At 33.9% G+C, this 21,539-nt stretch overlaps 1 protein-coding gene across 2 annotated transcripts in view; it reads right to left on the bottom strand.

Annotated features, from left to right (window-relative positions):
- Positions 1 to 3,449: 3,449 nt before the first annotated feature.
- Positions 3,450 to 21,539, bottom strand: part of LOC100369894 (sperm flagella and cilia-associated protein 2-like) — a 30,203-nt gene continuing 12,113 nt past the window's right edge. The window contains exons 20-44 of one of the 2 annotated variants that reach the window (XM_085503076.1): positions 20,227 to 20,362; positions 19,367 to 19,508; positions 19,054 to 19,215; positions 18,798 to 18,846; positions 18,071 to 18,256; positions 17,437 to 17,466; positions 16,022 to 16,191; positions 15,139 to 15,405; positions 14,635 to 14,772; positions 14,168 to 14,454; positions 13,705 to 13,885; positions 13,453 to 13,500; positions 13,046 to 13,072; positions 11,443 to 11,689; positions 10,942 to 11,022; positions 10,283 to 10,421; positions 9,245 to 9,344; positions 8,488 to 8,673; positions 8,045 to 8,095; positions 7,362 to 7,544; positions 7,086 to 7,241; positions 5,881 to 6,033; positions 5,413 to 5,556; positions 4,186 to 4,392; positions 3,450 to 3,746 (exon numbers count right to left, since the gene is read on the bottom strand). In XM_085503076.1, the coding sequence (XP_085359202.1) occupies positions 3,663 to 3,746; positions 4,186 to 4,392; positions 5,413 to 5,556; positions 5,881 to 6,033; positions 7,086 to 7,241; positions 7,362 to 7,544; positions 8,045 to 8,095; positions 8,488 to 8,673; positions 9,245 to 9,344; positions 10,283 to 10,421; positions 10,942 to 11,022; positions 11,443 to 11,689; positions 13,046 to 13,072; positions 13,453 to 13,500; positions 13,705 to 13,885; positions 14,168 to 14,454; positions 14,635 to 14,772; positions 15,139 to 15,405; positions 16,022 to 16,191; positions 17,437 to 17,466; positions 18,071 to 18,256; positions 18,798 to 18,846; positions 19,054 to 19,215; positions 19,367 to 19,508; positions 20,227 to 20,362 (3,554 nt within the window). In that variant the 3' untranslated portion in view covers positions 3,450 to 3,662. The remainder of the gene's footprint in view (positions 3,747 to 4,185; positions 4,393 to 5,412; positions 5,557 to 5,880; positions 6,034 to 7,085; positions 7,242 to 7,361; positions 7,545 to 8,044; positions 8,096 to 8,487; positions 8,674 to 9,244; positions 9,345 to 10,282; positions 10,422 to 10,941; positions 11,023 to 11,442; positions 11,690 to 13,045; positions 13,073 to 13,452; positions 13,501 to 13,704; positions 13,886 to 14,167; positions 14,455 to 14,634; positions 14,773 to 15,138; positions 15,406 to 16,021; positions 16,192 to 17,436; positions 17,467 to 18,070; positions 18,257 to 18,797; positions 18,847 to 19,053; positions 19,216 to 19,366; positions 19,509 to 20,226; positions 20,363 to 21,539) is intronic. The other variant, XM_085503077.1, reaches the window with a different exon arrangement.

Genomic DNA, 21,539 nt, shown 5'->3' with positions numbered 1-21,539 from the left:
TAATCGCAGGTAAGTGACGCATCTTATAACTTTGTTTTGTACACATAGCATTATGCACTCTTTATTTGAATCACTATGTACCCTATAGGGTCGCTAGTCAATGACGTCACAGACTGCACTTTGTACGAATGATTCAGAGAAACCTCGAGGAAACTAAACTAGGAACCTGGAAGACATACAAAAACTCAACAAAATTGACTTGTTATTATTGGCAACAACTATGCAACATAGTTCTATGCTTATACTTGGTAGCGAATTGTAAACAAATACTTATTGGAGCTAACAAATCTATAGTTTAGGGACCATGGACCTAAGAATAGACCTACAAACCATGGTCTATGGCTTTAGCTCACAGCAGTTTGTATACAAACACAAAAAAGGGGTAACATGATTCTATTGTCTTTCTAAGAACAAGAGTTTATCTTTCTATTTGTTCATGTTAGTGGGAGAAGGCATTGTTGATTCCATCTGTATTTGCTTACTCGGGCCATGGAGCTAAACAACTTTTTTAACTCCATGCTCGGGCAAACCAGTCCTAATTACTCTTGTCAATCGCTATTGCATTTTAGATTCTCAATTGTCAAATATTGACAAAAAATCCCATTGTGATACAATTACACTTTTTTGGGTTTCATCAAAAGATAAGAAAGTTGAATTTTCATTTTTTAAAAACTGTGATTCAATATACTATACACCTAGTTTACCGCGGGTGGTTTCTTTCCCTTAATTACAACTGGCGGATTTTCAGTCTAGGCATTTCGATTTCGGAAGTTTTGCCGGGAAAGTTACACTTGCTATTGCATTTCCTTCTTATGGCTGTCAATTTCAACTTCGAATGATATCTGCTAAAGTTGACGTGCTCCGATTTGTTATTACATTTCCGCGAGCACTGACCTTTTTTATTTTACTTCAAGTACTAGTACTAGTATATGGCGAGAAGAACGTACACCAACCCAGTCAAAACATTAGAATGAAACGCCTTTCTACGTTACCATCCAACAATAAAAAAAAGATACTAGTACACCGAAATAAATATTTGATGATAGCAGCTATGATGGATAGTAGTATACTAAATTCAATTTATTATTATTAGAAACGACTTGAAAATTATGCTATTCCACAACTACGCATGCGTGAACATTACAATTACAATACTGTTATTTTATTTCTTCACAGCACAACACGCACACTAAACATGGAAACAATTGTTAAACCCAGAATCAAAGATTGTCACAGGGACGGACAAAAGACTAGCTACGAGGAAACGATCCTAACATCGGATAGTTGGGAGCAAGAATGGGAAAATCGACTGAGAAAGTTCCTAGTTACAGTAAGTTTTACGTTCACGCTGACCGCAGTGCTATACCTCACGCTACCACTTTTCCTGGAAGAGTTTTTTCTCAAAGTTGTTCTGTATTCCTGCCTTTCCATCGCCATGACATCACTCGGCGTTTTGACCTCGTCGTATTACCATCTTTGCGTGGAGTTGGAGCAGAAAAAAGGGGAATGCGAGCACTTGAAAATTTCAATAGCCATGGAAACGGCGTCAGGCGAGGCAACGATGGAAGAATCTGGCCATTTCCGAGAAATGACTGTCGCTCTAAAAAATGACAAGCACTACCTAAAGATGGAAAACCAAAAATTATGGCGGGAAATTGAGCTTCTACAACTAAAAATCCACTCCCTCGAAACTTGTTTGGAGAGAATGACAGACAGTGCCACCTCGGACGAAGAAGTCGAAGACGACATATTGACTGTTCGTAGCGATCGCTGTATCATCTGCATGGGTCACGAACGAGACATAGTGACAGTGCCTTGCAAACACCTGTGTATGTGTACTCGATGTGCTCGTAAAGTGAAATACTGCCCTCTATGTCGAAAGAAAGTCAAACAATTTGTAAAAATATTCAAGGGATGAATAAAAGTAGTTCATACAAAACAATAAACATACATTTTTTACTAAAACCTCTGGGAACATAATTTAAAAAAATTATTGGCTGCCCAAACTCAAAACATTTACTATGTTTTTTGGAAAAGATTGGTCTGTAAATGACAAACAAATGTTTATAGTTTGGGACGAACACATACTTTTTAATAAAAAATGATGTAATTTCCATTTGGGTGGCACATTACCTTCACCTCACATCACTTCACTAGAGCTAACAAATGATATACAACTGAACAAATATTAATTTTTCTTTCACTTAAGCTTTGAACTGTGTATTTTATAAGACATTTTTGGTGTAATTTCTTTTAATAATTTTTTAAAAACTTTTCCTTCAAAATAAATCCACCATCTCCCCAGAGTTTCTAAGGTCAGTTTGTTATTTTCTAAGTATGACATTTTTTATTCCATCTAAGTCTAGTTGCTACCTACATGTATTTTGCTAGTTCAATGCAATATGGCCAAAGAATTTTTTTTCCCAAGATCAGATTTAATATTAACTTCAACATATATAGAGATGACTTACCAAACCATGTCTGTGTGTTACATGGAGATTACCAACAAGCCTCAATAATTAACTAAAATTAGAATAATAAGTTTTGTGTTTTGTTTTTTATGTACCATTTCAGTTAACTTTTCAAATAACTCCTGTATATGTTAAAGTTATAGATTTCCATTAAAAGAATGTCGCATATTGAATATTGTCGAAACTCTACCACTTCAGTTTGAAATTGTCACTGCCATTTTGGAGAGAAATATATTAATTTATTGTTCTATGTAGTCTTACATCGAGCAACATCATGCCACCTAAAGCCTTCAACAAGTATTCTTAATTTGTCAACAACTCCTTATTTCTTGAAAAATTCAACCACAAAAATTGAATTTTAGTACCTAGACAAAACACCCCTTGACATCTCTCTCCCAAAACGTTATCCCTTTTGTTTTGTATGTGAAGAAATTAAGAATGTCTCTTAGATCAGAGTTTAGATAAACTTTAGGATCTTCCGTCATCCCTCATGGATTATTTGTGTCAACTTCTTTTCTTTTAATGCTGGTACCTTCACATATTGATAATGAGACTCACTATCTTGCTATAGTATTGTTTATTACCATTCACTGTGACAAACTGGACATGGAATCAGGTTATGTACCACCTGTTGTACTGTGTGGAACCTTTTTGGAGTCTGTGGTTTATGAACTCTGAATCTAAAAACAGATAATTGTCTAAACCATTATAACAACCACATGACAAGGGTAAAAAAATCCCTCTGCACCTTAGAGTGATTTTAATTCAGCAGAGCAACGACAAGCATATACTGCTACCTCAATTTTTGCTGTGTTACTCAATATCAACTGTTTGCATTTTTTCGGGAAAATATTTTGTTAATTTGTGTGATTAAATTATGAGTTTACATTATCATATTTCTATAGTTGTGCCTGGAAGGGGGAATGTCATTCAGCTTGTTTGGATAGCATTTTCAGAGAAGATAATCACAGAAAAACATACAATAAACACTGAGGATACTTTTTATTCAGATAAAAAAAAATCAAGATAAAATTTACAAAACAGAATAGATACCATATAACATACAAATCCATACACAATATACACACTGTGGATGGATGGAATGTTCGGTACTGATAAAAAATCGTCGTAATTTACATGGACGGAACACAGCAAAATTGGTTAAATCCATTGCTATACATTGAAATTGATCTATTCAATCGCTGTTTTCATACTATGCGTGTCAATATCAGCGGTCGGTGCTGCACTGCCAATGGTAAAGACTGACTTCAGATCCTAGAAAACATAAAAGTAAATATATGTAATGTCTGCTAGAATGAGTAAAACTAGGTATCACACATGTGATAGGAAGGCTGTTTACACCGTAACTAATGATATGTAATAATACAACCAAAGTTATAGTGTTGCTAGAGGGAATGGGAATTATCAGTGAACTAAAGTAAAAAAAGAAACGTTCAGCTCGTTTAGTTTCGTCGATTATATGTTATATGAATGTTCACTATGTTTTATATTCACAACTAGTAGTTTTATGACAGGCATAATTTTATAATTACCTACACACATATGTTTCAATTTAGTGCATTTAATCTCAGTTTAAGGAACATCAAATTAAAGAATCTATACTGTAGTGTAAAAATATAAACCAAGTTATAGATCATTATATGTAAGTCATATGAAATTTTGAAAACAATAAATGAATCCAGGTTTTACTTACAGGTGCTTGATATCTCTTACACATCTGTAAGCAATCTTGGATGATAGGGTGTTCTATTAATGTGGTAAACAACACTGGTTCCAGAGTCTCATTTCCCAAGTCTTGATATACACCTGCTAAACGCTCTCGAGAGAAAGTATCTTGAGGATCAGAGGATATGCTAAAGCGATGGCTATCACCTAGTCGAGGCTGTCCATGATGTAATACCTAAAAATAGACCATTATTATAATGAGTGGGGGTGGAAATAAATCTTTCACAAAATGATCAATGGGGACATGTGTTCATTTGAAAAAATGTTGTAAAATGTAACCCCAACAAAAGGATGAGAAAAATTATGGTGTTCAAAGATGTACATATAAAGTGTTCACCCTAGGCAACACCATATAGACTAAAACTACTTTCATCAGACGCAGAAACTTGATTTCTTTACTTGCATGACACCCCCACACATCCAAGTGAACAAATCCAAGAAGTGACCACAAGTTGACAGCAGTAAGTATCATAGGTCAATTTATTTTCAACTGTTAACACATGTTTGAGGTATTCATGTCAAACAAATTTAGGAAATATTGAATATTAATATGGTTAAGCTTTAGCAAATGACACAAGTGAATTAAAGTAGAGGCCTACTTATAATGGAACTATGAAATACAGGTAGCATTCTTTTGTGTGATATAGTGACATATTTTTAAAAACTTGTCTTAATATTTTTCCAAAAATCGCTATTTTTAAAACAATGTTGAAGAAAAATTGCCACTTTTTAAAACCCAGATTTTTGAAATAATTGAGAACAACATAAAGTACCCCATCATTCACAATATATAATTTTTCAGTCTATGTCATCAGCCTACAATTTAAGATATGACATATTATCTCTGCCATAGGAATCTGTGGTAAAGACACTATAATACTGCCAAAATGGCCAATATCTGCTAAAATACAACCATAATTTCTTGAAAATCAAGCAGGTGACTGCCAACATTTTAAAGTCAATATCCTTATATTGCCTGGAAGTACAATTTATTGGAAAATGAATAAATTTTGGCTACATGTATTTGAAATCATAATAAGACTTCTACCTTAAGGGTCTTGGCATACATCGATCTTTTTTAAAAAAAAACTAGGACTGCACAAGCATAAATAATCAATCACAAACAAGATGATATTTCAGAAATCAACTTTTTTATTGTTGAAAATAAGAACACCAGAAGCCTGTGACACCTTACCCGGTACAAAGCATCAAGTGGAACTTTACTCATACTGGCTGACTCAGGTATTTCTTCTGAAGGCTGTGGTGCAGGTGCTTCTTCACTGATCAAATTTTCCGGTTTAGAAACCTCGCCAGCTTCACCTACAATTTCATCGACAACCTGTAATATTACATTGAATAACATTTATTTTAATTTTAACATAATCTCTAATTTAATAGTAGCCTGTGACAAAAAAAGAAGCAAAGAGGCAGTTTTGAAAACTAGAAATGAAAACATAGTAAAATGTTATATAAACAGATACTCAACTTATGCAGATGCCAAACAAAATTTTAATTTCAATAGTCTAGTATCATACTTGGTGTATCAGTGTTAGAATACATTATATGACTGGTGGAATGCACACTGTCCTGGTGCTATGTCTATTATTGCAGCTATATTCACCACTATAACAAGGAGTAGAATATGCACATAGCAATGCTTTACCTCTTTCATATGTTCTAGTTTCTCATTCTGTGACTGGTCCAGTTCTGGTTCTGGTTCATCTTTCTTTGGTCTTGGCATGTGAGTGCCGGACGCAATGCTCAGTGCTCGGTAGAAACCAATCTGGTAATCAGGGTCAATGGCATAGTACAACAACTACAAAAACATAAGTGTTTATGGAATCACAATGTTAGAAAGACACCAGTTTTTGAATGGCAGAAATCATTTGAAATCATTTGTTTTCATGATTTGAATGTTAAAGTTGACTTTTGTAATCCTTCACAAACATATTTATTATCAGTATCACATATTTTTATGATTCCGAACACAATAAATCAATTCAAAGTGTATAAGTGCTCCTTTTTGTGATGTGCTACTAGTGCAGCAAATACAGTACATACACAAAAATTGAGCAATAGAATAAGGCGTTTTGAAAAAAAATTAAGAAAATAGTTATTCTCATGAAATGAACAAATCTGATTGAGGTCTACATAAGGTATCTTCTCATGAACAATCAAGGCAGCTACATAAGTCAAAAGTTTTTTTGAAAAAAAGTCCAGAAGTATCCATGAATGAACTGAGTAACTGATCAACTTTACGTTATGTCATGAATGTGTGTAAATTTTTCATAACCAATCAACAAGATTACAACAGACTTGACCTTACAGTTGTATAGTCGACAAAACTCAGTTGAAAGCCTATTCATTTTTGAAAAACTTCCAATAACAAATCTGAAAGTTACAGCATTTGCGAATATGCTGAAAGACAACTGATATATTGCATCGTTTTTAGTTATTAAGTTATTATTTGTCTTCACTACAATAAATAAGTTACGCATTATTGGAATTGAAAAGTACACAATGTTTGCACTCACTCAAACACAATGGTAACACAAGTAAAATAGTCATTCTATGAATTTGAAAGTTGTGCATCTTACACTAATCTTAATGGAACATGCTTCATATCGCATATTGTATAGTTTGGTAGTGAACTCTGCATGTGATTTGGTGAATTGATGACACCCTAAGTTGCTAAAAACACAAATGAACACACAGAACTGCTTGATGTTCAGCTATTGACATATAACGTCTTACACGATATCTTGTAAAACACAGAGTTGATGCATTTATTACAGTACACATATTACTTGTCATGTCAAAGGCTTCAAGAAAAATTTAGCCAACAATAAATAACATGGAATTCCTTACCATTTCTAAATAGTCTAACATTAGTGGTGAGGAGTTGTTATCAGCGAAGATATCAAACAACAAACGACTAATATTAGCTGCTCTAGTATAAGGATATGGCTCAGATGGACCTTCAGGTGATGGAAGTCGTTCATCCGCACCAAACCATAGTTCCACCTAAAGAGAAAAATAAGTATTTACTACAAATACTGAATATAACATTTTGATGATTTCATAATATAATTTTAATTTGTAGAATTCTTATGATCTAAATTATGAAAATTCACAAACTCTTACTTCTTCAAATTGTTCTCTTGTAACTTTGCCTTCACCCGAGGTATCAACAGCTCTGAATTTCTCCAGCGTTTCCAGCAGCTGAGCTTGAGTTGGCTGTGGCCATGGATGTGTGCATTGCAACAGGAACGTTCTGAAATCTATGTATTCTGAGTCTGGTGACAAATGCGATCCAACCTGCTCCAGCTGAAGTACAAATACACAATATTATTATTATTAACAAGTCTTGTATCCATAGCAGTGCACCCTCTAAGTCAATATGAACAAGACACACTGAGAATTTTCATGAAACAACTAATCATGCTCATTCCATGGTGCATCACTGACTCAATAGAAAACTATACCTAGAAAAATATCTTGCTATGATTAAGAAATTTAGTAAAAAAAAAAATGTTATAAACAAAACGAGTGTAAGATTGAAGGAATCGGTGACCACAACATTTATGTTTGCGTCTTTAGAAGTCACTCACAGCTACATAAAATCTTGAATTTTTTATTAAATACCTTTTTCTCTAGCAGTAAAAAAGTGACTGAACTTTATTTTTGGGATTCCATTTTGACAAAATTAGTCCTGTTAGAGGGCATTAATTAGTATACCCTTGAACTCAAACATACATTACTAATGGCTGCTATAAAATTATATTTTTTTAAAGAAATAAATGTTTTTGGTTTTGTTGAACACTTACCTGTGATGGTGAAGCATGCATCCACATATCAGGAAGGGACTCCATACCGTGCTGTAAGAAAGATCAGTGCTTTGATTAGAAATTTGCAAGCTTTCATGAAATGTGGATCATATGAGTCATATCCTTGCAAACATTGAACAAATTGGTAATACAATTTTGGTGTGTTATGTTAAGTTGGCTATGACATCTTTCAACAAGCAAATTAGACAATATGATATATTGTAGGTAATATTTGGTATCCAGAGAAACTACTCAAAATAGCTAGACATTAATTTCAAGTATTTTATCGACAGCATAGAAGAAAGCTAGATAGCTATTTTGAATAATTACCTAAGAACATAATTATCTAATATTATCTAATATATATGTTAGATGTTTCGGTATGAGCAGTGTTTATTTATTTACTACTTTTAAACAGCAATATGAATATTTTTATAACGTACTGTTAATGCTGTCAAATCAGACATGGTATCGATGAATCCTTTGTTTGAAATGAACCCAGAGGGCGCTGTTTTCAAGAACTGCTTTCTCAAATTCTTTATTTGGTCCACAGTGAATACATCAGACGTCGCATCTTCCATCGGAGGTGGTCTTGGTGGTGGACTAGGTGTTCGTAATACACGTATGTTCTACAAATGAATTAATACAATTTTAGAACATATTATTAATTTAGAAGTACTAGGTATTAATATACATCCAATACAAAAATAATAAACGCATTACAGATGTGTTTGAAAGTGTTATGCAGGCCATTGAATGTCTTCCTTATTTGGAAAATGTGTGTCGCATTTACATCACGCTTGAACACTTTCTTTTGTTCACATCAGACACAGTACTATAGCGCGTGACAGAAATAAAATATCATCACTGAACGTTGTCAATGATATTTCTCATTATATTATTATTACAAACTGGAAAATAATGTACGATAATAATGTTGTCACAAAAACACATCAGTTGATGAGATGCCTTCTTGCATACTTTGTGATATTCTTGTAATAGCCTTGTAATACATAACCATTTGCAAAAAAATTCATTGCATGTACAGAAAAATTCTACATTGCATAGCGTTTATGATAATCAAGAATTTATTTGACAAATGTAAAGACCCTCTGCCTAGAGAACATGGCACATGAGGTTGACATTATTTGAGTGGAACACATGGTCCAATTATGATGATTGCAAAGTTTATAAACTCACCTCATCAATAATAAAATCTTCTTGTTTGATTATCAATTCAGATTTCATCTTTTGTTTGGCTTCTACAGCTTCACGTGCAATGACACACATGTCTTCAATACTGGAAGAAATAACAAATAACAAGGGTTGTTGTATTACAAACATGATGTCAAGCACACTATGAATCAATGTCACACACCAATGTAACCATAGTAACACACAATGATGGGGGAAATGTTTCCTATCTCTTAATAAAGTATTTATTTACAAATGAGTAAAACAATTTAATTTCAATAAATCAAACAATAGAACCACTTTATGTTATTATACTGTGAATGCATCAATTATATGCTAGTTTATTTCACTATTTTAGCAAATAAGTAAAATATGCTAATTAATATTAAATAACAATAGAACTCACTGTTTTCACTGGCAAATTTGTGAACCCAGTAATAAAACAGTGAATTTGCTCAAAATATCAAAATAGTGAAATTAAATGTCAGTGAAAATAAATGGTTTACAGTATTTATAAAATACTATGAATCACTTAATTTTCACTAATAGAAATGTTTGCAATTTCAGGATTTAATGTCATTTGAAAGCAAATGACATTCTGTGTCATAAGATGTGAGGCAAATTCCATGATTTTCATTTACTGCGAAAATGTGTCCCTGGCAAAAATCCATGGAACACTTTGATCGCATCTTTTTTCCTTGCCAAAATTTTGGTACAACTTTGGCTAATTTTCACATATTTTTTTATAAATTTTTTGATCATTTTGGTGAAAATGGACATAACTTTCTATTGGCTATATAGTTCTTGATCAAAGTTATTGAAAAAAAGTTGACTTTGGTGCTCAAAGGGTCAAAGTTGAATGTGATAAAAGTAGTTATATTCACCTATTCTACATGTGTACTTATTGCGTTTAAAGGTCATACAGAATTTCAGATAAATTTTCACATGCATACAATTATGTTAGTATATATTATAATTATGGAAAATGTTTGAAAACTGAAATAAAGTAAGTTACAATTTTGCAGTGTTGATATAATGCATTACCTCTTATGCTCAGAATTGAATCTAGCACCCAACCAATCATTCATACTGGTATAGACACTCTCTGCTTTGCCCTTTAAGTTTTGTAGCACATCAATGCCGTGTACGCGAATCACATCAAGACGCACTTTCACAGCCGATTCTGGATGAGAAAACAATGTATGAAATAAATATTCAATGCTGCAGTATGGCTAGCCTGACAAGGTCACATGAGTTGCGCCCTCTGTGGTGCTCCAAACCCAACACACAACTGACAGAATAATGTAGTTTTTTATCAATCGAATTGCAGGAATGTCAGATAGTGACAGCCATCAAAGAGTAACCATTCATAATTTCCGCTTAATATTTATCATCTTGTTGAAAACAGTCTGTGATTTTTGCCGACAATGCAAACACGGCTTTGAATATTCAAAATAAATATTCATTCAAACTCATTGCAAGAAGGCGTGACCTTTGTGAATACGCAGTATTGAACTTTCTGACGAGACATACACTATTCTGTCAGAGTGGGATCTGATGCCTACATGTCAGGCTACTGTATGGCTTTGTCAATGTTCTAATTGAAGTTTTTGAAGGTTGGTATAAATACATGAATAAACACTGAATTACAGAAGAAAGTATTATTTACTTATTGGTATGAGTTACCCACAACAATATCTCACCTTCTTCAGCGATTGCAGCAAAATATTCTTGCTTCATTTTCTCTTTCAGTTCCTTCTTCGCTTTCTCTTCAGGGCTTTCTTCTACTCAATAAAAGCAAAATAAAATTTGTTGATTGTCTCCAAAAATTCAAAAGTGGATATTTTTAGTAATAAAGCTAAATTGTGAGTTGGCAAGCTACTGGGCTATGCAACAGTTAGTGACAATTTCATTGGAGAGGGGGGTGCTATACTCAGAGTATTCACCATAATAACAATTTCAGTTTTGTGGGAACATGCCATCCATCTTTAAAAGATACAATTTATTAACATTTGAAAAATGACTATCTATTCATTGATAACAAAATTGATGTCATTTTGGTATATATGCATATTTATGAACCAGGAATACTTTGAGGGGAAGCTGCACAATAATTTATTATAAATAGGAAATGAAATCTAATACAAACTACAATCCCACTTGTATTACAGAATTGACAATTGATCTATTATTTTCTTACTGACCCGGTGGGGGAGTTGGAGCTGGTTCTGCAGATGGTGCTCGTTTCCCCTTCTTTGGTGACTTGGGAGATTTAGATCTTGCCCTTGGAGAGGAACTCTTTCCTCTTTTCCCGGCAGGGCTCTTGCCACGCTTGCCACCACCGCCTTTCTTGGCAGTAGCAGCAGCTTTTTCTTTTTCTTTCTCCTTCTCTAGTTCTTTCAGTCTCTCAGCTTCTTCCTCAGCATCCTTAGCAGCTTGCTCAGCAGCAGCCTGATTGGAGGAGAAGGTATGCAAATTAGCAATATGTAAATTTATAATCTGCACACGTCTCTACTAGTGGTTTGTGATGCTGGTCAAATGCGGGTCTTGCAGGAACAGAATTTTCAAGACAAAGTTTTAAAATGAAATCAACCCAAATAAAAAGGGCACTCCAAATCAGAAATGTACAACAAACAATTGTTTTCAAAAGCCAGCATTCAATGCATGCAATATAAAGTGCCATAGTTTTGTACAAGCATTGTAATTTTGTGTAAATAATTATTTATACAAGCTGTAGATGTTGCATGGGACCCACACATGCATGTGTAATATGGGATTCATTTCACAGCGTGTTGTAAAGACTGGTGCTTTATGAGAGTGAGCTCAACCACCAATGATACTTTGGAAGCCTCAATTCTAAAATATTTATCAGTGTTTGACATGATGTCATCAGTTTTAAACTTTGGCTGAGAGAAACAAATAAACATTTAATTTCAATTCTTTAAAGCTAAGATTTTTATGTTACGCTTATTATCTGCTGGACTTTCTTAATTGATAGATATGGAATTGTCTGGTTGATTTTTGTCACTGCAAGCAACAATTCTAAACGGATGTTTACTGAATTTCAGTGATCAGTGATCACAAAACACATTTCTTTCTCCATAGTGATAACAGTACCATGCTGGTCAATCTAAACTTCAACTACACTGTGCTCATGTGCTGTGTTTTTTGGTTCATCTACAGTCCCAAACACATAATTAATTAACAATAGTAAAAACGTAGCCTTATTAGTTGCAACCTACTACAGTGTGAAATAAGTTTGATATTTGGATTACTATTGAAACTTAAAGGAAGATAAATCTTGGCCATGATTTGATTGTTTTAAATGGGAATAAAAATGTTTAATTTTAAATTGTTACGATAATTTTAAACTACTTAAAATGGTTTAAGTTGAATTATGAGTAATACATTTTATTTTCATACTAATAAATGAGAGAAACGTATTGATTTTGTATCTACCATTTAAAGGGCGGTGATCATTACGACCAATATGGGTCCCACACTATGCATAGCAAAATATATGCATGTGAATCAAATATGTTATTAATATACGCAAAATTCAAACTCATTTGAATGCATGTGGTCGCAATGACCACCATCCTTATCAATATTTAGAAAAAATACATGACATAAAATCACCCAGTATGGTGTTACCAATATCAAAAAATAATAAAAGTAACCAAGGATTATGAAATGGAACTATGGGAAATCATGAATGAAAACATATGATAATTAATTACAGTCTACTCAACATGGTGTTAGAGAAAAAAAAAATGCTGAACATAAAGAAAACACACATGCACTTACCAGGTACAATGCTTTGAACTCACTGCACTAGAATTAGTATGCAAGCATTAAGAGTGATAAAATAAAAATAAGAAACAAAGACAAAAGAAAGAAGAGTGGTGATGAATAGGGGTACATCTGAGAGTGCAGCTAGTCAATGTGTTAGCAATTCTGTACCCAACAGTGGCAGGTCGTGTTGAATTGTTCTACAAAACATTAACTTATAGTGTGGAAACATGTAAGCTACAACACAGGCATGGTAGACAGCTTTTTTTGATTCAAATTTAAGAATAAGTGTAAAAAAATGTGTTTCTCTGGTTTAAAATCGAAATCTTGTTCATACAGTGAAGTGTCTAACAGAGAAATGAGTATTTTGTAAACATACAAAGCTTCACACTTATTCAACGTAAACAGGTATTACAACATACCATTTCACTGATTTTGAAGACAGAAAACTGGTGAACCTCAAACAGAATCTGCAAAAAAAAAATGGAAAACAAATTTGAACATTCTCATATAAATACTTTCTAAACTTATACAGCGATCAACAAGAAATTTCAAAGCAGTGTGATTCTACTACTTTCTCAAATTTACATTGCCACATTTTTTGAAATACAATATGCAATATCAGTATATAATATGTCTGTCTGTGCACCCATCAAAGGACATAAGTGACTCACCCTTTCATCAGGATCACTGGGTGGCTGAGGAGTTTCTTGAGACTCATCAGACATCCCTGCTTTATCCTTGTCTTGTTTTTTTGGAGCGCGATTTTTATTCCCTTTATCCCCTTTACCAGCTGATGCTTGAAGAGGAAAGAATCCTTCTGAGGAAGTTGGGCGACGAGGAACCAGAGGAATCCTATGAAAAAGTAATTAGTCATCATTTTCAGTGGAAATAAGGCCACCTAACTTAGCATGAAAAGGCAAAAGGCATGTGAGATGTTACAGCTAGTTTAAAATGAAGACTGTTCCTGCGTTATCTGTACCATGGTGGTTGTTGTACAGCACATGTTCAACTTCTATGAATACAAACAATGTATTATATTGTAAATGCACATGTGATGCATATTCAACAGGAGAAAAATGTGCACCAATAAAAATATAATGGAAACAACATAATACTTTAACAGAGAATGGTCACCTTGGTTTTTTATCCTCTTCATCATCATCTTTTCCATCATCTTTATCATCTTTTCCTTTCTTCCCTTTAGCAGAGGCAGAAGTCTGTGATGGAGTCAGTGGTGGCCCTGGTACCTCAGACTCGCTTGTCACACTCTTTGCGACCGACTCCGGTCTCTCAGTAGCTGGAAGTTCAATCAATGGTATTCGAACGTATTCCTCATTCAATTCGTCCGGTATCTTCCCTTCCATACCGGTGTAGTAATCTTTCAACAATCGTAATGTGTCTTGGTATCTGTCAACTTCCGCCTTTGGTAAACAAATTTAATAATACATAATGAATTACACTATATTTTGGGCCAAAGAATTGATTGTTAATGTATAAACTTTTCAATTATGCAATTATTTTTAGACATTTTTCAGTAAGGCACAAATAAAGCAGGGAGACAATGTAAGCATAAGTCGTTTACTTTATTATTGCTTGTATACCTGTATCAATGTAACATAATGATTTGTCAGCAACCCCATCCTATCTTCTAACCAACCTTCTTCCATTACATTGGTGCGTTCAGTTTCAGCTTCTTCTTTTCGCTTGTCACATATATCCCATAATCGATCTTTCAAATCCTATCACAGAAATACATAACAGTTTCTTATAAAAACAAGAACTTCAGAATGCAGATGCAACCTTAATTTCTATTCCTCATCCCATAAACAATTTGTAGGTTTCACATCACATTTTGTCTGAGTACATTATCAAGCCCACCATTTTGTTTATCACATAGACTATACATGTATGTAGGTTTCAGTGTCATGTGATATTTTTGTCTGAGTACATTATCAAGCCCACCATTTCATTCATCACATAAACTATATGTACGTTTCAGTGTCATGTGATATTTTTGTATATCATCAATTTGTTTTTAGCTATCCCAGAAAAGAACCTATCGATTTACTCTGTCATAACTGCAAATCGAACACATGTCAACTTACATCAATTCTCATATGCAGCTCCATTTTGGTTTCCTCGTCGTCTCGCATATCATCCGGTATCTCATTGTAATCTTTCTGCCATTGTGTTACAAATTCTTGCTTGCTGTCAGGTCGTTTCAGATATTCTATGTAATTGTTGCGAATCTTGTGGAAGTATCGGTAGATGTTTTCTCTTTCATCTCGCACCTTGTGGAATACATGTTTGCATCCATCCACGTATGTGTTCTCCACTGTGTCCCAGTGATCAGCTAAGATTTTAGCAAGCTCCTGCAAATGAAAAAATCTGTTAATGCACAAGATTTGCATAAAAGTTTCTTACAGTTTAATCTCAGTATACATAGCTACTGGGTCACTATTAAACTGTGATTTACGAATTGCCATTTGCTATGTATAATTTGCGACTTGTGATCCTCTCACAAGCAAAGCAAAAACTAGTTTGTCTATAAAATTAGGACTGGAATCGCGTAACTGAAAAAAATATTTTTTAGGTCAACTAAATACCGATAGTATTGCATTTTTATTGAGTTTTATTAAATTGCAATCTTATATAGAATTGCCATTTAATTTAAAATCACAAATCGCAAATCATCATGGTTTAGTGGTGGTCCAATCACTAAGCTATCATAGTCTTCTGATATTAAACTATTTAAACATTGTAGGATTAGGTATTTCTTATATGCATGTAGAAATGTTGTGATGATACAAATTCAAAACAATGGTGATATTTACATAGATATTTATGAAATGAAACAATATTTAATATGCAGGCAAACGTGTTACAAAGGTGATGTGTTGTATTTGGACGTTCATTTGCTGCAGTTTCATAAACGTGTATAATTATTTCAATAAAAGACAGAGCCAACAAAAGTTGATAATAGCCTACATCAGCAAGTGCTTCATTCACATACTCCCAGTCTTCTGATCCAGGTAGCGGTGGTGGTGGACCCTGTGGTTCCTGAGGCTCAGGTTCAGGTTCAGGCTCAGGAGTTTTTGACTTTCTCCCTGAGCCCTTTCCTCGCTTCGGCGATTGAGACTTGCCCCGCTTTGGTGAACCTGAAATGAAACAAGTAAATGGTAGACAACTGATAGAAAAGCTACTTGTATTTAAACAGCAATTCACTGCAAATTAATAGCAAAATATAAGGTGTATGGAGGATCAAATGCACACACTGGAAGCTCTACAGAACAAACTTGTCAGCTGTTTACATTTCATAAATATCACCAAACAAACACAACATCAGATAATTGTTTCTATTACTGTCACAATCATAGTGACACCCAAACAGCAAATATTCTAACTAAGTTGCTTACTGGTTTGCTATGTGTATTTCAAGCATCATAAAAAAAGCTGGTTAGATCAAACCACTCGAGTCCACCATTTGGCGAAATGCCTGTGTGCAATTACTAATGTTATGTCTTGCATTAGACATAAACCATGTGTCATGACATGTGAGACTGCGGCAATACATACACCAGTATTTTGTTAAATTTCGTTGAATAACTTTCACATTTGTCACACAGCAATTTATATGATGAAATATTCAATGTGTTCCTCAATATTAGCTTGATGTCTCCTTGAGTTTCTTTGTCTCCATCACAGATTTTGAGACACACATAGCAACCAGTTAGCAACATAGCTCCCAATGTTGCTTTTTTGGTGCTTGTAACAATTTGGTAATGACAGTAAATTGCGTATGCTTTGTTCATTATTAGCATAGAAATGAGAGAAAAGGACAAACAAATTTATGGCTCAATTACTTTTACTAAAATTAAAAACAAAAGAATTTATGATAAAAAAAACATAGAAATTTGTTTTTACTTGTTTAGATTGTAAAACGTTTTTAAATATAATTGCTTCATCCCACTGAGGCCTCACAAAAAACCCTAGAAAAAACAGAGGGCCACTGAGGACACTGTGCAGTATGGTATTGAAAAAAAAAATCGGCCTACAATTTTGTTGATGGTGAATAGTTGTCGTTGCTGTGGCTACTACAGACAGTTTCAATTATCATAACACATTACCATTTGATATCACATCAGGTGTGTCAGATATCAATTCTATTTATTGGTAATTAGATGTGTCACCACAGGTGTAAGGAAAGTATAGTTATAATCAGAAACAAATTCAGCTGCATAGTATATATGTAAAAAAAAATATAGCAGAGGGAATAGAGGCATTTCTAAACACTTGGTAAGAAACTGCTGCAGGAATGGATTCATTTCAGAGGGTTAGCTGCATTTAGTATTCTAAGTACTTAGTTATTATTGCCTTTGTGTTGATTAATGGCAATGACTTACGTGACTTAGCTCCTGTGTTTTTGTCTTTGCCTATGAGGTGCATGCGTGGGATAAAAATACAGTGTTATTAGATGTGAGTGTCAATGCAGATTATATTGAAATACAATTATGTTAAAGCTGTATTGCCTTCTATATTTTGTTTGTAACAAGGGCTTTGAGTAATTCGTCTAATCCATGTTAAAATCTGATGCATTGTGTCGCTCGCTTGACAAACATGCAATTCTGATATGTATATCCCTGTTTTGAATTTCCAAATGCTTGCTAAAGTTAACTAACATGGGAAGTATATTGTGTGATGTTTATCACAGACCAATCTTGAGGAACAATGTGTCACAATAGATTACAGAATGGGTGTAAAATATACAGTCATCTCCAAATCTGAGAATGTCATAACTGTTAATAACCTGTTACCTGCAAATTATTATTAGGTCATTCAAAATAAAATATATGAGGCAATACAGCTTTAAGAATAAAACCTGACACGGTATCCTACACTTTATGATTTAAAGTATAGATTGTATGAAAGTGGGATTACAGATTATTGGTGCAAAATGGTGTATGACAACATAACAGGTGAGAAATATATTTAGTCAAAGTGTCATGATCATTTTAATGCTAAAATGAAATTGCCTACCTTTCCTATCTGCTGAACCTCCTCTTTTTGGACTCCCCCCTCTTTTAGGACTGGCACTGCCACCACGTTTGCCCTTGGCGCTTCCTTTGGGTGATGCCTCCCGTTTAGGTGAACCAGTTCTTTTTGGAGAACCACCTCGTTTCGGTGAGCCGCCTCGTTTAGCAGAGCCTCCTCTCTTGGGAGATCCTAACAGGATTAAATAAAGTACATGAATCTTTACTAGATGTAAAGACAAAGATAAGCCATTTATGACACATAAATTTCTCATTTCTAATTTGGCTATTTAAAAAAAAACACCAAACTAGGTTTTCAGTTATGTATTACGAAATAACCACGTTTTATTTGCTGTTTGAAAAAGAATTCAAGGTGACCAAACTAGGTTTTGAGTTATGAATTATGAAATACTAGTAACCACTATTTATTTGCTGTTTGAAAAAGAATTTGAGGCGACAAAACCGGTAAAGGTGACCAAACTAGGTTTATGAATCAAGAAATAACCACCTTTTATTTGCTGTTCATTCAATTCATGGACCTTTCACTCAAAATATCAAGATACCAAGAAGGCTTTTAAATTGTCATTAGTCAGCAACATCTTATCACAAGGTCTAAACTCTATATGTTTTTGCTATGTTATTGTTGTCAATGTGTAGTTTTATGTGAACATGTTGTTGCAATTTCAAAACCTTACTACTTCAGGAATAAATGAAAGTTGTGAATAAAACTTTACCTCCTCTGGATCCTTTCTTAGAACCTGGTCTTTTGTCGGTTTCACTCAACTGTAGAATAAACAAAAATCATAAATATTTTTTGGAATAAATTGGCCTCGAGGCGATATAAGTAAACTATTGAGTATCATCGTTGTTGTGAATTCTGATGAAATCATGGCTGAGTATGGCCTTAGATGGACACCACTCTCTCATCTAAATCCTGCTTCTGATAGATATTTCCAAGCAGAATAGTTTTTAAATTTGAAATGATCTTACCACCTGAGACTCTGAAGCCTGGGGTGCAAGGGAGTCTTGCCCGTCTGTTGGCAACTCAGATGTAGCTGCTGTACTTGCTTTCTCTGCTTCTGCTTTAGCAGCAGCTGCTGCAGCCTCTGCCTCTATTATCTTCCTCTCTTCTTCTTCCTTGGCAGCCTCTCTCTATTCAGTAAAATAAAAGTATTCATTACAACTATGTTATAATATCACGATTAAGTAATAGTATTTTATAAAATCAATATATTATCATGGTTTCATCCTGTTTCTACTAACTGTCATCATTCATGAACGATAATGTCAATTGTCCTCTCACCTTTTCAAAGAAGTCCTTCAAAGCCTGGGCGGCTGAACTATAAACATCCTCTCGTGCTTGGTTTGCATCAATTTTCACTAAAGAACCAAAACCATTGAACCATTTTTCAAGTTTTTTCCAAGAATCTAAAAACCCAGTGATTCTGAGAAAGAAAGAAAAAAGCAAAAAAAACAAAAATGTGAAAAGATGAAAAACAAACTTGTGTACAGTTTTTTTTTAATTCAAAGTATACTGTGCAGTATTCTTCAACCCTAACCTAATGTCATAACTTAACATAGTCGATAGAAATAATTTCATGGTCAATGGAGATTTGCAAAACGTACAAATGTAAGGCGGTTTCTTCACTTTTTGGCTTGCACAATGGTAGTTATTTACAAATGTTGTATTATAAATGCAATGCTAACAGAGGGAGCACTGTTTGACTCTATATCCATATAACATATAACATTTACAAATACTTATTGATACATCATTTCCACAGGTCTACATCCCATGTTCTATTTGGACAGGATAGTGATGTATTACATAGTAACAGAACTAACTGCCCAGTACTGTAGTCACAAGGAGAAGTTTGAGAAATGTCCAGTACAGTTGAATTTATTACTTTATAGTTATCATTATAGACAGGGAGAGCATTATTATTTTCTCAAAGTGAGTTCTGACAAGAAAGCATAAAAAAAATGCTAAATTGATCTTTATCACAAATTGAATCAAATTGAAGGCGCTTTGGGGTCAAGGATGCAGAATTTGTGATTAAGACAGTGACAATCTTGCACAATCTCCCACCTTGTCCAATCATCAGATAACTAACGGATAACAATCTTTGACTGCCTTATTTCACATGTATCAACTCATCTCACCTGTGTTGCACTTGCTCCTGATCATGAGCCGGATCTTTCACCGCCATGACTTTCTCTTGTTTTCCGATACCTGTTATACTGCCCTCTGGTGGTGGATTGAACTCTTGCTGGAATTCCTCTTCAGTTTGCACAGAGTCTAAGGATGTGAAAAGTTACAAACCAAATTAAATTACACAGTAACAACTACAATAGTAACACCAGTAGTTTTACCGTAATTCTATTAGAAGTGCATCTGATGCATTAACACTTCAACGATTATCTAAAAGGAGAAATGGATTGTCACTAAACCATTATTATATAATCATACTGATTCACACATACTCTATATAATAATGACAGACTCACAGTTCTATGCCAGATAGTGTGTAGGCCATGAGAAAGCACACTGTCAAGTGGACAATTCATTCCAAATCCAAAATCACACTGTAGGGAGTTCATTATTGTTATTATACCATCACATGTTTCATGTATGCAGTCAGGGCCGATGGAATAATATTTACTTTATTGTCTGATGATGTATAACAAACACTATGCCCTAATATGGCCGATGATATGTACATATGTAAGTATATAAAGGAGTATGCTATGGTTGATACTGTATTCACTGAAACTTTTTTTAGGTATTACACACATATGGGAGACTACTATGACATGCAATAAAAGAGTATTACAGTATAAATATAATAGATGACTGACAATCGATACAATGTAGTGGAGATGTTAATACAAAGATGAGCTTACCTTAAGTAGGATATGGTAAATTTGAGGAAAACAGAAAGGACATATGATTATACAAACAATGAAATTAATAACATATACATGCATTACTATTAGTACATGAACATAATGAAGACAATGAAATCAACAACGTTATACATATATGTGTGGACAAACAGACATGAAACATGCATTAATATGTACTACTGGTAGCATATATACATGTGCACAACCAAAGACATCCTACATACAGATTAAAAAAGACAATGAAATCAACTCATACATCAGTATGAAATCAACACATGCATCAGTATGAAATCAACAAATAATCAGTATGAAATCAACAAATAATCAGTATAAAATCAACACATGCATCCATACTTACACATGTTAACAATGAAATCAACACATGCATCCATACTTACACATGTTAACAAACAAAGAAATCAACGCATGCATTTGTACTTACACATGTTAACAAACAATGAAATCAACACATGCATCCATAATTACACATGTTAACAAACAAAGAAATCAACGCATGCATTCGTAATTACACATGTTGACAAACAATGAAATCAACACATGCATCAGTA

Source organism: Saccoglossus kowalevskii, chromosome 9, assembly GCF_978046115.1.
Source record: "Saccoglossus kowalevskii chromosome 9, keSacKowa6.1, whole genome shotgun sequence".
In the NCBI taxonomy this organism is placed as follows: domain Eukaryota; kingdom Metazoa; phylum Hemichordata; class Enteropneusta; family Harrimaniidae; genus Saccoglossus; species Saccoglossus kowalevskii.
This window is presented reverse-complemented; position numbering and strand designations above follow the sequence as displayed.